Genomic DNA, 13,663 nt, shown 5'->3' with positions numbered 1-13,663 from the left:
CTACACTGATAGCGATGCACGTTTTTAATTCCCTAAAAGAACAGACTTGCATCTTCATGAATCAAAACTACACTAGTCATGCTTTTTAATTCACTACAAGAAATAATCATAAGTCACTTGTTTATGTATCCGACTACATTGGTAACATAGTAATTTTTTTGCATGCAGCCCTTGAGGACAAATCACATTTCTTGCCATTATTTTGTCTTAGTATTACATCACATTCAATTATTATTATTTTTTTTTTTTGGAAGATGTACATTTTTACCCCTCCCTGGTCAAACTTCTCACCGTGGAGACTTTCCCCACCACCTCAGGCATTAGCGCTAGGCCGCGGGTGAACGTGCGAACTGCGATGAAGGACCGGGTCAACTGCAGGCGGAGCTTGCGTGGAACATCGCCGAAGGGTTTGAGCTGCTCCATGTGCCTGCTGACGCACTCCATGTACGAGTCGCTGAACTCATACTGCACGTTGACCAATCGGAACATGCGCTCCAAAAGCTCCGTCCAGAAATCCGTTAGCATGTCGTCCAGGTTGACGGCGCTGCTCCCGTTGTTGTAGTAGCGGCGTAGCTCATGGAAGAAATGCTCAAAGAGCTCAGCGTTCTTCACATACATCAAGCCGTAGGTCCGCACGAACATGTCATTGAGAGATTTCTCTGCATTGCTCAACAGCTCTCTGAAGAACTCTGAAAAGAAAAGATAATAACGAGAGAGTTGGTTAGTTGTAAACGTTAAAGGTGATGAAGGCTTTCAAGTGCATTCCTTATATGACACCTGCTGGAGTGAATGTTCTGATAAGATGCATTGAGTGTGCATTTGTAGTGTACATCAAATCTTAATGATTTGCATAATGCATATATATTTTTAAATTTACTTATTTATTCATTAAGCATAAATAAATTAGTTGTTTATTAGGGATGACAACCACGATCAACAGCACATAACATGCCTAAACAGCGAGACAGAGAGAGAGAGAGAGAGATTGCCTGAATGACAAAGTCAAATTCCATAAAAATCCCGTGTTTTCTTTTCAGTGTTTTAGGGTAACGTACTCCCTCATGTCTGGTGTCAGTGCTATAAAGTGAAGCATCATCTTCAGCTTTTCCCCTGTTTATCCCAGCGTGTACCCCTCACATCACTAGCTCTACATCACTCTGCCCTTGCGCCATCACTTGTGACCAGAAGAGTAGAGGAGTCGTTTTGATGGGGAGGGGAGGTTAACGTTTTTGATTAAACATTACGAGGGCACATGAATTAAAAAAATTTAATTATGAAGTGCACAGATAAATTATTTATAATAAACACTACAGCATTCCATTAAAAAAAGAAGAATATTCAATTTTCATTTCATGCCGACTTTAAGCTTGAAGTTTTACTTTAAGCTACTATTAACCATCTTAAATATTTTTGTACACTTATTTTGTTGACTAACATATTAAAGCACATGTAACTTTTGTTAAGTGTGTTAACACTAGTGTGTTATTTGATAATATGCTACATTTCAGTTTCATCATTTCAAATGTTTAACTGTCAAAAACTCCAAAAAGGACCAGAAGGTAGTCTATGTACTATATTCTGAGTCTTTTGAAGCCATATGATAGCTTTATGTGAGGAACAGATTAAGAGTGATTTTTCACTCACTGCAATTCTCAAATAAAATATAGTGCAGGTTTGACATTATGATGCTTTGTTATAAGATGCTCAAAAACCAATAACGATTGATTAAGTCCAACCTATAGGTTTATTAAAAGTTATTGTCTTCAAAAGAGCTGGAATACAGGCAAAGTCATCCAGACTACATTTACAGTGCTTTTTTGCCCTTTTTGAAAAGTTACAGATGTGACCACTACGAACTGTCAGAAAAGATCTCAATGATTCATTAAAAATTCCATTTAGAACAACATGGCAGGGAGCAGCTAAATGATGGTCATTTTCATTTTTGAGAGAACTACCGTTTTAACATTCATTAGTTGGACATTAAGAAACTTTTTGCAAATGGGTATTTTTGGCAAGCCCTCATTTTTAAAGTATTCTCGCATAAGAAATCAGACAAGATAAGAAATGAGATCTCTATATCTTATCTTAAAAAGAATGTGCACTTACTGGCCATGAACACAAACATAATAGATATGAACTGGAGCACATGAGTAACATGGAACAGAGTATGCACGCAGAAAGACTTCACTTCAGAAAAAGCACACAGACTGTCAACTTCAACACGTATAAAATGAATTGTTATTAACTTTGGAACTTCAGCTGGCAGCACGTCCGTGACTTTGTCATTGCAATGATGCCCGAGAGACAGCGATTTAGTGCTCCGCAGAGCCCTCGGCCTAACTTGCTCTCACTGACTGGAAAACCTACCAGAACCACAAGGGAGGCCAGAAAAGCACACGGTTATTATCTAAACAGATTAATGCATATTCCATTTGACCCAACGCAAGATTTTCACTCGCTACGCTCCAGGAAAATAACTTTTGTGTCTAAGGAGAAAGAGCTGAGAGCGCAGAAAGGATGAAGGGCAGCTAATGTCTCGCCCATCAAACCGGCTGAGGCTGACCGCTATCAATGGCATTTGCCTGTTGTCACATTCCATTCGCTTTTCTTTCTCTCCGCACTGCTCTCGCTCCATCCTTCAGAAGGCTTTTCAATAGGATTACTGAATAATGCTGACCCCCCTCCCTGAAAACGGACCTGTACCCCCCCGGAACCCCTTGCACTCGCTGACTCTCTCCTGCTTTCAGTTCATCAGTGGCTTCAGAAGGCTCTCTTCATTGGAGACGGGGAACAATGCCCTACTTCATCCTGAGGAATGTCAGACCCCCTTCCCTCCCAGCCTCCCCAAATAATCCAGCCCCTCTCTCCCATGAGACCCCCTCTCTCTCCCGGGCCGGCAAACCCTACTTTCTTAATCTGAACAAAATGAGAATTCCAAAGAAATGCTTCACCTCTCTTCCCGCACTCGCCCCACAAAGCGCACCATTTGTTTTCTGCCTTTGTATCACCTTTCTCCTCTCGCTAAAAGCCCACTGTCCCACAGCACAGATGCCCTGCACATAATGAGTGAGACTTTGAAGTGTTAAGTGTCCATGCATCTGTGTTCTCGTAAACCGTCTTTCACTACCCATAGGCTTCGTCGACACAAACAAGACACCTCGGGTTTATAAACAAACAAAGCACGCTGTGCTGCTGTCAATTCCAGCTCAAGCTAACACACAGCCAGCTGAATGACAAGAGGTGTGTGTGAGAGAGACGGACAGGGGAATGCGAGTGTATTTGAGGACTTTTCTAAATGCCCCCATCCTGCTGTGTAACCACGGATACCGGAAACACCGCAGCCCTCGCATTTAGCTCCCCTCCCATGAGCGGCCCTCAGCCCCTGGCCCCACACAGGGAGAGAGATAGAAGGCAACCAGCTCCACGCTCCATTGACAGAGATTAAACTTTAAGGGCCACTGCACCCGCCTTCCTTCAGATCCCCAGGAATGCCAGAGCTGTCACAAGTTTAAAGTCAGGGGGAGGAAAGAACGAGGTGAGGGTGAGGAGAAGATTTTCCAGGTTTGCAAGTCAGTGTGCCTTTACCAAAGAAAACACGAATTTACATGAGCCACTTGTCATAAAACCACTTCAAGGAAGTGCATGCTAAATCACAGTCAAGCGAAATGAATTTCTGTAGTTCTTGGAAGATTTTTGTGCAAATGCATCAAGGCATGACTAGAGACAATTATACCCCAGCTAGATGCAAAAAACATTTGTGAAACTGCTCATGGGTCGATGGCATGACACTTTAGTCTAGGGACCAATTCTCTCTATAAACTAGTTGCTTATTAGCATGCCTGTTATAAACATATTGCCAGTTTATTAGTGATTATAAATCACATTTTCTGCATGACTATATTGTACATCCCTCATCCTACCCAATACCTAAGCTTAACAACTACCTTGCTAACTATTAATAAGCAGAAAATTAGGAGTTTGAGGCAAAGGTTGTAGTTAATGGTTTGTTAATACTGAGAACTGGACCTTAAAATAAAGTGTGACCAGTTTTTTTTTTTTTTTATCTAAATTTAATAAATTACTTAAAAATACTTAAATGCGAATCATGCATGTAGTGATTACCAGAAAAAAAGCAGTGAAGCACATTTTTAAAGTATTAGTATAAAAAAAAAAATAACTAAATAAAATATCTTTGAGACTATGTGCAGATCCTTATGACTGTCAAGGTCAGTAAGTCTCATAAAATATCAGATAGACTGACCTTTAGATGAGAAGAGAAGGCAAGGTTAGTTTAGTTTGTAAAATGTCAAGGGAAAAAGACATCATGTCCGCTAAAACTAAATAAAATTACTGAATTTTTATTGAAAAAAAAAAAAAGTTTTAAATTTTTTTTAAGACATACATTCACATTTTCAAGGTGTGTTGAAAATGTTTTCACTTATTGTGTCATGTTACAACATAATTTTTTTTACTTTTAAACCATTTAAGAAAAAATAAATAAAAATCCAGCACAACACAGCACATTTGTTTTAAATGAGTTTAAAAGATTTTCCCTTTTCTTTATCGTGGACACCAAGTTGTGCATAAAGCAAAGTCAGTCACTCAACATTCACCATCCCCCACACTCTTTCCTCTCCACATCCTTTCCAACATAACTGCTGAGATTTTGGGACCCAGTGTTGTAAGCGTTACAGTTGGAGGGGTGTTACTCAGGCATCCTACTTCGTCATTAAAAGACACTTTATGATACACGGGAGTCTGCCAACAAGCGGACTGCGGACCTCCCTTCTGATTTTTCCATTAAAACGACCTTCCCGCATCGGTTTGGAAATATGTGGGAGAGGTTATCCGGGAGCGTGAACTACAGAACCGTATTACAATATCTATGAGGAGGAATAGAAAGTGTTGTTTGGACTCAACAAATGCCTCAACACAGGTCCCAAATCTCTGAGCGCTCAAACATGTTCCTCAGACATCCAGAGGAGGGAAAACTCCTTATTCACTGTCCCGCCCTCCACACCAGCGTATTCCTCTACTCATCCCCCTTTGATAACTCTTCTTTATCCCAGGCAGTAATTGTTCCCCATTTGTGCCAATTAGTTGCTCAGCTTCTTTCTTTCCTTGTGGGATTTCAAACCCCCCTGCAGAGGCGTCGAGGATGAGAATTTGGTAGGGGGTTAATCCTAATTCTTACAGCGCAATCGCAACTCCTCCAGACGGGGTCACCTAGACCCAGACCGGACGCACGGGGAGGAACAAACACACCAAGCTCTAGAGGAAAACTATTTCTGGAAGGGGACTTAATTGCCCGTGACTCCAACCTCGAGGCTTTGAAAGCAGAGGCTGCTTCCAGTGCACACGCACCCAAACTCACTTAAGTGTGTGTGCGCTCCCCATGTTGCGGTTTGTGTCCGTGGGGGGCACTCGGTGCATGTTTGCATTTAGTTTTTAGGGATATTGTTAAATCTTTTGTTTCTTCTTTTTGAGGTGTAGTTTGTTTTGGATTTGTGTTTGGTCATTTCCTGCTCAACAAGTTGTGAGTAACCATTTAGTCTTCATTACCTAATATAAATACATTTAACTTCTACATCCTGTAGGCCTGACCAGCACGGAAGAAACGTCTTGTTTGTGCATAAAACAAGAAAAATGGGTTTCTTCTACAGCAAAAACACTCTCAAAGACACTCAAGCATCTCATTTACACCTTAGACATTTCCAAAGCAAAGAAAATACTTACGTTTCAATGAAAGAACGCATTGAGGGTGTCTTTGTTTGCAAGCATAAAAGCTACTGGTATTTTAAGGCCGTTTAGCTCATTAAGTCACATGCCAGGGTCTAGTGCACATTTTACGCAGACTGGCGATTCAGAGCGTATTCCCACGGTAAGAGTTCAAAAGACCTGAGAACCTGGAGATGGAGGAGAAATGAAAGGCATAACAGACTTATGGCAGTGAGAAAAGGGGGAGAACGGGGACAAAAGGCAGCAGAGAAAAAGAGCAGAGGAGGCAGCGGGCAGGATCTGGCCACTGCCGCATTCCGACACGTCACATTCCTGCTCGCATCTGGCTGCAATACACACGATCCCTGTTACCATTCACTCCCTGAAGTCTCACTTTCATTTTACATTCACACAAACAGGCAATCGTGAGAGCCGACCAGGTCACCTCTCACTTCCATCGATGTTCCCTGCAAGCCATCACCTCTGATTCAGTTCCCTTCCTCCACAACAGGGATGCAAAAAGGTGTTACTTCAGTACCACGATTCTACTCAAACATAAATGTAATAAATGCCTAATAAACCAATCTAATATGCCTGATAGTCCTGTCTATTATCATCAAACACTGACAAGAAAAAGAAAAACACCTTACACCACAAAGCGAAATGAATATGCTATTGAAGGCACTCGTATCCAAATGTAGGAGAAAAAAAAAGCTAATCCAGTATTTTTTTCTTGTTAATTTTGTTTAATAATAATAAATACTGATAGAACAACAACTATTCTTATTATTTTAATAATATCATTAATATTAAACAATTAAGAGAGGAAAAACTATGAATTTTTATAAAAATTATATTTCATAAGTTTCTTTTTTAAGAAACTTATGTTAATTGTTAATTAAGTTGCTTAATAATTATTATTGACAATAGAAAATTATTTTATTAATATTAAACTAGACAAATTAAAAAAACATGTTTTGCTATAGTTTTGCAAATATAAGTAATGCAAATATTTTTCTTGCTAAAAATGTTGCTTAATATCAATATTATTAATTAATTTTTGATAGAACAATAACAATTTATTGTTAATATTATTAATTAAACAACATCAATAGCGAGAAAAAGAAAACACTGCCTTTTATTTATTATATAAAATAAGCATGTATGTTCAAAAGCATATTCATTTTTTGATTAATAGAGAACTGTGGAAATTTCACTGGTATTGCTTTTGACTATTGAAAATTTAGCATTATGACAAACTAGTCCACACAAATGCTCACATTATCATCAGATGTTGTTACACATCATTAAGGAGTTTGCTTCAAACAACCCAGAACATCATAACACACCCCAGCTCTCGCAAAACTGGCCAGAAAACCATCTGTGTTGAGTCCATTTAAAAACCACTTGGTTTCCAGAGAAACAGCGCTTTGGTAAAGCTGGATGGCCACATGTGAGTTAACATGGGTCTCATTTAGAAATAGCTGCGGCTCAGAGCGGATGGGTGACGAATCATGTGAGAGTGGAGGGAGATGTGTCATCAGCACTTCATTTATCCTTCCTTGTCTGTCCAGTCATTGACCAATCAATCCAAACACCATCTCACCATTTCATTTCAGAGGCTACAGTCCTTTACAGTCCTGGCTCAATTCTAGCTACTCAGAGAGATGTTTTCTTTAAAATGTACCCTTGATGAACTCGAGCTGGATGCGTGTGATCTGGCCTTTAGTTTGTCTCACTTTTCCTCATTTGACACACTCTTTATGGCATGAAGAGAAGCAAACACATAAAACAGGCATTATAAACCGGGCAACAGTGTGTGTGTGTGATAGCTGGCGGAGTGTCTGTGGGGTTTTCCCCTCCTGAATGAGTCAGCAGTGTCGATGCATGTTCCCATGCACCCCCTCTGCCCTGCATTGGGGAAACCTGATCCCGTTCTCCCAGCCTGATATTCACTGCCACATGCACTGCAGAAAGGAAGCCAGGCCTCTGCATGTGTGTGTGTGTGTGTGTGTGTGTGGTCTGTCCGTAAGCCTGAGAGTGTGTGTGTGTGTGGCAGATGACTGTGGGATATTGAGGGACAGGTGGAGAAATGGATGTATAGACTGTGTGTCTGGCAGCTGGGGGTGTCTGTCAAACTAACTGTAACAGTGTACGGAAGGGCAGCATGAGCGGATCAACAACTGATTAACCGACAATATCGCAACACATTTTGATGCAAATGACGAGCAAAGCGTTCAGATTTGCATGCGTGAACGTGTGCAAGAGCTGTACTGACGGTCAAAGTGACTGTGTCTCTGGGTGAAGGTGTTTTGCAGGTTGGAGCTGAGCTGATGAACGGGGGCTTTCAGGTCTGTGTGGCTCTGCTGACTCAGTTTCTCCTCCATCTCCAGAGTACAGCAGGAGAAACCTTGAGGACACACCTTCAGATGATTTCCTGAAAAAGACAGAATTGTAAGAAATGTAAACGGGAGTAAAAAAAAATCTGACAATATATTGTTAATTTTATTAGATGTAAACCAGCTTTTCACTGTTATGCTATGTAATTTGTAAATGAAAAGGCATTTTCAGTAGTGGTGTCAGACTTTTTGGACCCCACTTTATAATGTAATATAATGCTCTGACAGCATAAAACGGTTTTAAAATGGCAATAAAGCGCTTGCATTTTAAATGTTAGAGAGCAAGTCATTTTATTTACTCATTCTTCAACGAATGAATTCGGTCTAGACGTTTGGCGACCTGAAAGCTGAAAACTCATTTCCAATACAAATCAAACAAAGAACAGAACTGAACACAATGTGCTTACAGTATAAAGTGAGCTGACAAGCCACAGGCATCCAAGATAAAAAGAAAAAAACTGAATATTCAAGACCCTGTGGACGCATGTTTCAGTAGTTCTAAGGGAACCTGGGCTTTCTTCATGATTCGCCCTCTCAGAAGACAAGTCTGCGCTGCAGTCGTCGAGTGAACGGCACAGATGGACAGCGAGCGGCTGGATTAAACAAGGCGTCACATTAACATGGGGAGTGTGAGCAGGGCGGACTGCGAAGTCGCAGCTGCAATAATGTTTTGTTTTTCTTTCTTTTTTTTTTAATGCGGTTGTTGGAATTCAAGAGAACACAAGGGTCCTTTCAGTGGACTGGACTCCGACCGGCGGTTTGGCTACCCATGCTGCTTTTCAGCGAGACTGGCCACTCAGGATAGCGATGAGAGATCCTCACTCTCAGGCCATTTCTCAATGTGAATATACATTTAGCTCCATGCATTTCATATTTATTAATTGAGATTTAGATGGTTTTGAAGGCCACTGTGTTTCCGCTGAAGGATTATTGGGGCACAAAAACAATCTGAAAAGATTGCAACCTTCATCAGCATGTCTCATGAATATTAATTAGGTGACAATGCTCATCCAATGGTCGTAAGTGACTTATTGAAAAACAGATTAGGACCATTCAATAGACTGATCTAAACGCATGAAAGCACCGTTATATTTTAAGATTTGACATTTTTTCTTTACAAAATGACCAAGCAAAAGTTTTTAATGAGATTTCTGACCAAAAAATACATTTCTAAAGTGGCTATTTATAATGTTTGTATATAGTTATAATAATTGACAAACTTGGGTTTACTCATGCACACTGCTCACTGTCTGTAATGCGTGCAGTGCATTCTGTCATATGCACTACGATATCTGTGACACGACTCGTATCGGAGCATCTGCTGAACACATCGGCATGGGTGAAAAACGAGGAGCTGTTGAGAGCTTACAAATAATCACCATCTCACAAAATATCCAAGAGGAATTGTCACTAACCATTGCCAAGGCTTGTTTTACACAGGCGGAGCAGGAAGGAGAGGCAGCGTGTGTTTGTGCATGGATATGGTCTGCTCTTTTTTTAATAAATATCAGTGGTATTGACTGGTGTATCAAAAGCCTTAATCAATCCTGAACTGAAGCAGATTTGCAAAAAAATCTAAAGAGAAGTTATGGCTTCATACTCTAGGAGTCTGAAGGAACTGGTCTACAAATTTGAGAAAGAGCAGCACCTTCACCCTTCCGCGGCCCCAGACCAGCTATACCCCTCAACTCCACTGGGACCCCCGTCCAAATCACTCGCTCACTTTCACACACTTGGCATCAGGTACATACAAGACCTGTACATCATATCTCAGCCCAACAGACAGCTCTTTGTATATGAGCATTTGGAGAGAGCGAGAACCTAACCTGTAAAAGCAAAGCAAATATTCTAGTAAAAACACAGAAAATGGAACCAAATTTAAAGGTCTCGCAAATTACTGAACGGGGAAAACAATTCTGAACCTTTGACCATTTCAATACAGACCATTAACTAATCAAAACAATCAACGCAGGGGAAAACGTGATTTCAGTAACAATTTTTCAGCTATGCATGCACTGTTAAAAAATTGCTGTTAATTTACGGCAGAATTTCAACAGTATAATCCTATTATGTTCAAAAGCAGTACATTACTGGGTTTTTTTTTTTTTCCGTTTTTGTGAAATGTATAAACAATATAACGTCATTTTACTGTATTTATTACTTGAATGAAATAAGACATTACTATCCAGTATTTTTGTAAACTGGTTTTATTTTGGGGTGAAATAAATTTTTACAATACACAATTTACAGTATACACATTTTGACTCAAAGGTCTGTCAAGACCAGTCCACGTTGAAATGCTTTTCTTATGTCAGAAATGCAGAATTCTGTGACTGTTTAAAATGATTTTAGTTTTCCTTGTATTCATTTGTAATCTGGCAATGTCAAATTAATGTTATGTCAATGTTGAAATGTGTTTTTCTTTTTAAGGTTCAGGTGAAACACCAGGAAGAAGAATCCAGCACTGGATGATCAGCCTTGAGGAGCACACCATCCAGTCGGCTTTTCTGTCTGGGCTTGCAGCTGTTTTTTCTACTTGCAACCATTTAAATCTTCAATACCAAGCTGAAGACGCATGCACGTTGGAATTTATTCAAAGGTTAGATACTTGGATGCATACATTCAATTCACTTCACATTTTATTTGTATATCACTTTTTACAATACATATATTTTTAAAGCAGCTTTACAGAAAATGTATGTTTCATTGAAACATTTGGCCCTAATAAACAGGGAATCTATCATCAAATAGAGAAGTTTCCCATCAAGGGGACCAAGGCTGGAGGAGTCATATCAAAGCGGACGGGGAAGGTCACCCAGAAAAAGAAAACCGTGAACCCTAGTGTCTCCAGTCTGCCTAAAATATTGATGGATTTTGAGTGGGACTTTATACAAGTATTACACACCACAGACCACACACACACTCACATCACACACACACACACACACACACACACACACACAGTCTCTTGATCTCTATTTTTTCAGGTATTCATGAATTTCTATTCACAGAGTTCATTTTTTGGACAGCCTGCATGACCTATTAGTATGAATTGTTAAAGAGTTGTTAATGCAATTTATTTATCATTTATACAGCTGAAATGTACGTTTATTGTCATAAATGTAATAAGCTTTGGGCTTTATTTTACAATTTGTTTTCATTTTGTACCAATGTTCTGTAAGTCAGAATCGGATTTGGGGAATATTTTGAGTTTATTTCTGTTATGACCACTTCTTCCCATTAAATTTCAATTATTTTCTGTTAATGTTATTTAGGTGTTTTCTAAGAAAGTTTTTTTTTAATAAAGCAGAGACATGTTTTGAAACAACACTTTAAAGCTGCTTTACTTGTGATACATTTCAAGCCACTATTTCAAAGGGTATAAATATATATTAAAAACCAAGAGGAAAATATTGTCCTTTTTATTAGCTACCAGTTCTTTACTGTTTTTTTAACAGGAAATTTTTTTACAGTGTAAAAATACAGCCTTCAAAATGTAAAAGTGTATGATTTCTGGGCCATTAGCTGCACTGAACATCATTGGTTGAGCCAAAAGTTGACACATCAGCTTGCTAAAACAAACAGTCACCATATTTCACATTTTACTCAATAGGTTTATAATCAAAATTCAATGTCCATCTTTTAAGAGTCCAAGTCAATACGCCTGCATGCACAAGCTAATCTTGGCAGATACATGCAGAAGGGAGGCTTCTGTGATTTCATGTTGCTTTAACGCAAGGCCAAACTTTTTGACAGCAATAAGATCCATTTCCATGTGATCCTTAGGAGTAAACCACCTGACTATAAATCTGAAGAAGAGATTTGTTATTGCTGTCTCCAATTAGTCACTTCCTGTTGCTGTTCTGGAGTCCCAAGAACATTCTGTTTTGCTGACGGATGAGGGGATGGAAATTGCCCTGTGGACAAAACCCAGATTACTCCTGACGCCCCCCCATTCCCCTCTCTCCTTCTTCCCCAGCCATGACGTGCCCCCAGCCCCAGACAGACTTCAGCCCCCATAACCCCATGCCGCTAGCCAGCAGGCTTAACCACAGAGGTCAAAGGTTAACAGCCACTCCTCTGAGACAGGCCATGCACCGTGACCCTGCTAGGGACTGACCAGCAGACCCACCACCCACACATATTACACACACACTCTCAATCACAGGCCGGACCCTCTGAGTCAGAAGTCATAAATTCTCTGGGGGATTATTTCAGGCCGGCCGTCACTATAAATCGCTCTGGCCACCACATCAACATTCTGTTGCCAAAAGAAACATCCCTGTTGTCTGCCTAATAAGACACATGCGGCGACTTCCACATGCCTGCACGAGTGTCAACAACACCATCGCTTCTGCATACAACCATCATATCAGGTGGATATGAGCCATGGAGAATCATCATTCAGCTTCTAATATGAAAAATAAAATCCTATTTGTATAGCCATTTCGCAGCTCCCCTTTTCCGCAATAGAATAGATTGAAACATTTTCAAGTCAAAATGATAGAATAAAAAAAAACAAAAAGGCAGGAAACCAAATACACAATACTTTGGAATGACATTGTTGATGTTCGTCACTCAAAATTGAACTGTCTTTTCATATTTACATAATTAACTGTGATTGGTCTTCTTTCGTGCATTTATTTGCACACTGAATTGTATTGGACAAACAACCTTAGGTAAATGGCATATTTAATTACCATGAATAAAAACAAGGCTGAGGGATAGAAGTACACTTCACAGGGCTGTAATATGTAGCTGACGCAACAATGGAAAATCCTGGTGAAAAAAAAAATCTAAGGAAAATGCGTTGTGAAAATTATGTGACATAGGATCCAGACATTTAAACTGACTGGATGTCTGCCCCTCACAGCTTTGTTTTTAACAACAAAAACATGCCTACCACAGTGTTATTTTACTATAATTAATATATTATTATATTACTTTAATTTTTTTAGTTTAATTGCATTACTTAATCTTATTTTCAGTTAGTTGCCAAGGTAACATTTCTAATTTTCCAAAAAAAAAAATTCAATTCCCAAATAAGTTTAAATTTTTTCCAAAAGTTTAAATTTTAGTAGTTTCAATAACAACACTGGCCTATACCCGCTCTAAGGTCAAATGTCAAAATAAATAGTTAAATAATTCAGTATACAAAATGCAAGAAAAACAACTAAAATCACAAACAAAGGTGTCATCACTGTCCATTATAATTTAAATTAAGATGAAAAATGTCAGTCAGTGGAAGATTTCCAGACTTTAATCTTGAAAATGTCAAAACTTGAATGTTAAGAGGTTTAAGCTAGTTTAACTGTAGAAAATGGAGCATTTAGTTTGTTTGAACTTTAGTTTTAAGGTGCAAAAAAGACAATTCCTCACAGTGATGAGAGACATTCAAAATGGAAGTGACAACATGATTCACACACTCCTGTGAGAGTTAACTACAAAACAACATGTCCGACATCCCAACACCAGAGCCATCTTTACACAAGCACAAGCTGCAGTTAACCACAGGAAGAGGGGAACTACTATTTGACAAGAAGCTT

General features: G+C 39.3%; 1 protein-coding gene across 1 annotated transcript in view; it reads right to left on the bottom strand.

Moving 5' to 3' along the window:
* The window catches only part of LOC306883078 (glypican-6-like), a 37,860-nt gene that overhangs the window by 6,305 nt on the left and 17,892 nt on the right, over positions 1–13,663 (bottom strand). The window contains exons 2-3 of the mRNA XM_079438160.1: positions 7,997–8,155; positions 292–689 (exon numbers count right to left, since the gene is read on the bottom strand). Of these exons, the coding sequence (XP_079294286.1) occupies positions 292–689; positions 7,997–8,155 (557 nt within the window). The remainder of the gene's footprint in view (positions 1–291; positions 690–7,996; positions 8,156–13,663) is intronic.

This window comes from Barbus barbus (assembly GCF_936440315.1).
Source record: "Barbus barbus genome assembly, chromosome: 17".
NCBI classification, from domain to species: domain Eukaryota; kingdom Metazoa; phylum Chordata; class Actinopteri; order Cypriniformes; family Cyprinidae; genus Barbus; species Barbus barbus.
The sequence above is the reverse complement of the archived record's forward strand: the minus strand, read 5'-3'. Positions and strand labels throughout refer to the sequence as shown.